Raw genomic sequence first — 4,139 nt, forward strand, 5'->3', positions numbered from 1 at the left:
GGAGAATGTGTTCATCTAATTTTAGGGTGGTTGGTTAATATTGTGGGTCTCCTAGGTTATGGAATGGCTGAAAAAATCTGATTGTGTTTCAATGTATTTCACTGAATGAATGCAATAACAACACAATAAATCCAGTAACACTACAATAACAATGTAATAATACCAGAGTAACAACACAATAAATCCAGATAACACTACAATAACAGCACAATAATACGGGAAAAAAAAGTAAAAAAAATCAAAGTAGTTAAAAATATTAAAGTGACACGGTAATAACATCACAATAACACCAGAATAAGTGAATAACAGTACAATAACACGTGGTAAAAGAGAGTAAAAAAAGTCAAAGTGACATCGGAATCACGTCAGAATAACACCAGAATAACAGCACAATAACATGTGGTAAAAAAAGAGAAAAAAATCAAAGTAATAAAAAAAATCTAAGTGACACCGGAATAACATCACAATAACACCGGAATAACAATAACAGAAGAATAACAGCACAACAACATGTGGTAAAAAAGAGAAAAAAAAAATCAAAGTAGTAAAAAAAAATCTAAGTAACACCGGAATAACATCACAATAACACCGGAATAACAATAACATGTGGTAAAAAAAAAAGAGTAAAAAAATCACGGTAGTAAAAAAATCTAAGTGGACACCGGAATAACATCACAATAACACCAGAATAACAATAACAGCAAAATAACAGCACAATAACACATGGTAAAAAAAATCCAAGTAGTAAAAAATCAAAGCGACACCGGAATAACATCACAATAACAGTAGAATAACAGCACAATAACACGTGATAAAAAAAAAGAAAAAAAAAATCAAAGTCGTAAAAAAATCAAAGTGGCACCGGAATAACATCACAATAACACCAGAATAACCAGCACAATAACATGCGGTAAAAAAAAGAGTAAACAAATCAAAGTAGTAAAAAATATCAAATTAGTAAAAAATTAAAGTGACGCCAGAATAACATCACAATAACAGTAGAATAACAGCACAATAACACGTGGTAAAAAAAAATCAAAGTCGTAAAAAAAATCAAAGTAACAGCAGAATAACATCACAATAACAGCGGAATAACAATAACATGTGGTAAAAAAAAAAAGATAAAAAAATCAAAGTCGTAAAAAAAAAAAAGCACAATGACAGCATAATAACACGAGGTAAAAAAAAAAAGAACAAAAAAAATTCAAGTAAAAAAAAAAATTGGCACAAAAAGAAAAAGAAAAAAAGGTAACATAATGAGAAAATTAGAGAAAAAACACAAGAGAAAGAAATCAAAGTTGTAAAAAAAGCATAATAACACGAGGTAAAAAAAAGGGAGATAAAAAAAATTAAAGTAAAAAAAAAAAGAGTAACACTAGAAAAAAGAGAAAATAAGTAGATGACAGTGGTTTTATATGTCAGTTAAGATTAGATCTTGGCCATTCATCTCTAATATAATCTAGTGGCTGAGATTTAAAAACACAAAACTCACAACTCACCATAAGAAACAAAACTCACAAGAACCTAACTCTATATATATATATATATATATATATATATATATATATATATATATATAGGGTCGAGATCCAGTGAGAACCACACATATAATGAGAACCGTGAGAACCTCTCCCAATCCTTAAATCTAAAACAAATGACGGGCTGATACCATATTTTTTGACTAAACCCAACAGTTCAACATTATCCTCTGTAATTTAACTAAATTACTTTCTCTCTCCAAGTTCTTTTAATTTCTCCCTTCAATCACCTAGCTTCTTCCTCGAATTGAAGACATGCTTCAATATTCTGCTTCGTTCATCAATGGAGACGCAAATCGAACTACCTTTCATCACCGCTGTAAATTGGCTGAGGTTTGTTTAATTTCCCAGAAATTCGACTTTATTTATTGAGAATTTGTTAATTTGTTTAACAAATTATAATTGACGAATTTTGAATCGAGTTTATATACATATAATTGGGGCACATAATTAAAATTGTTGCCTAATGTTTGTGAAATTAGGGTTTATGTTCATAAAATTGGTAAAATTTACATCATAATGTTGGTAAATTAGGATTGGGGGAAATTGAGAAATTACCTCAATTAGTAGAAATCATGAAATTGGGAATGCAATTTCATGAATTAGGTTGGCTTTATTGGAAATGGAATTCTTTGGTTGGTATATTGTGTTAGTCGTAAGAAAAGTTGACGAGTTGTGTTTCATCACATGAACCTCCCGGATCGACATCCATCCTTGAACCTCCCGGATTGAATTCTTTGGCATCATCTCCCCACGAGATGTTGGTTTTGATGAATATGAACAATGAGACAATCTAATCTGCACCCCATTGCCGGCAAAACATTGTCGCCCAGTTTTATATCTTTGCAAACTTTCCGCATTGTTTCTTCTATTGGAGGATACAATCTCAAGACTTCGTATAGAATCATGTTTAATTGTCATCACATTCACAAAATAAATAACATCAATTAAGCACTAGACTATATACATATGAATAAACCGTGGAGTATTTACCGTTTTCAAGTTATTGAGTCGGGAAAAATCCGGGATGCTGTTCCCAAATGTTGCGAAAGCTTCTTGTCGAGCTAGTTCCTGCCAGTCTTGGTGCTTGCTGAGTAAGAGTACGGTCCAAACAAGCAGCGTGGAGGTGGTTCCTTGGCCTACTAAGTAGAACATCTTGCATTCGTCTACGACTTCCTCAAGACTTATGCTTATTTTTCCGTTCTGATTGTCGTTTCCAATGTTATACGACTCAAGTAGCAAGCCCAACAAATCATCTTTCAAAGACCACTTCACCCGTCCTTACATACTCCTGCCTCTTAGCAATTATATCTTTTAATAAAGATCTTATTTCACTTTGGATCTTCATTAATAACCAGCTCTTCTTTGTTGGGACAAATCTTCACAAAAAGTAAACGGAAATTGTCAATAACTCTAATACAAGCTAGACGGTCTAAGTGTCTAACACACGCAGGATAACTACCTCGATCCAGGGAAATGCACTGAGCGAAAAATAGGAAGAGCAAGTTCAAGTTGTTTAGTCAAGAGTTCGAATATCCTACGTCCCTCCTGATAGCTACTTCCGAAAGCTGCTCGAGATATAGCATCAGCAGATAGCTCACGAAGATACGGCCAAAAGTTGACCTCGCATGAACCCTTCTTTTCACAAATCTGAACCCATTTATCAACCATTTCAATTGAGCTTGCAACAAACGCGGGAACCATTAACTGCAATCAACCATTAGCTTAATTAATACAATTGTGTTTCATCACAAGTCATTATCTAAGAAAAGTTGTCCTTTATTTTTAAGTCAATTAGCTCAAATGGGAGAGCATTGTGCAATGCACAAGATGTGGGTTCGACTCCCATATTGGCTATGAAATACCAAATCTTTCTTTTACTCTAAAGAATGAAAAATAGTGTAGTTGGTAATCCTATTTGCACAATGGCATGTATGGTAGTAATAGTTTTGGTATATATGCTAGTCTTTGAAATGCTTGTATTGCTTGGATCATTACACATTCCTATAATTGGATTTATGATTTAATAGGCTATATGGGACTCGAACCCATATCTTTGTGCAAAATTTGCACATTGCTCTACCATTGAGCTAATAGCCTTTAAAATACGCTAAACAAATACGAGTCTGAAATAAATGACCAAAGTACACTGAAATGTTTCTCATATATTAGTAAGATAAGTAATAGATACACTAAAATGCCTTGTAGTTACACAAAAAGGCCGGTCAATGCATTAAATCTCCTCCACAATCATTTCCCTTATTTAATACACATAGAACCGTATTTCATGCACATAGAAACTTATTTCATGCACATTTAAAATTGATGTCCTTAACCAAAAGTAATTAGTATTATAATATAACCAACTGATTCAACTGAAGAATTTTTTTTAATGCACATAGAACCTTATTTCATGCACATAGAACCTTATTTCATGCACATATAAAATTTACGTCTTTAAACAATAGTAATTAGTATCATAATATAACCAACTAATGCAACCGAAGAATCTTATTTCATGCACATAGTACCTTATTTCATGCACATAGAACCTTATTTCATGCGCATATAATTTTATTTCATGCCCATTTAAACGAAACT

General features: G+C 32.5%; 1 protein-coding gene across 1 annotated transcript; it reads right to left on the reverse strand.

Annotated features, from left to right (window-relative positions):
- Positions 1-2,790: 2,790 nt before the first annotated feature.
- On the reverse strand, positions 2,791-3,242 carry LOC141588410 (cytochrome P450 CYP72A616-like). Its single transcript, XM_074409854.1, has 2 exons — positions 3,001-3,242; positions 2,791-2,917 (listed from the first exon to the last, which is right to left on the reverse strand). The coding sequence occupies exons 1-2, from the start codon at positions 3,240-3,242 to the stop codon at positions 2,791-2,793; spliced, it is 369 nt and encodes a 122-aa protein (XP_074265955.1).
- Between the last annotated feature and the right edge of the window lie 897 nt (positions 3,243-4,139).

The sequence above is a fragment of the Silene latifolia genome, chromosome 6 (genome assembly GCF_048544455.1).
Source record: "Silene latifolia isolate original U9 population chromosome 6, ASM4854445v1, whole genome shotgun sequence".
In the NCBI taxonomy this organism is placed as follows: domain Eukaryota; kingdom Viridiplantae; phylum Streptophyta; class Magnoliopsida; order Caryophyllales; family Caryophyllaceae; genus Silene; species Silene latifolia.

Bases quoted from the DNA above. Each gene is read 5' to 3' on its own strand.
- LOC141588410 (XM_074409854.1), bottom strand. From the start codon at position 3,242: ATGGTTCCCGCGTTTGTTGCAAGCTCAATTGAAATGGTTGATAAATGG. The intron at 2,918-3,000 runs GTAGTTATCCTG...CTTTTTGTGAAG, and splicing joins GTGCATTTCCCTGGATCGAG to ATTTGTCCCAACAAAGAAGA.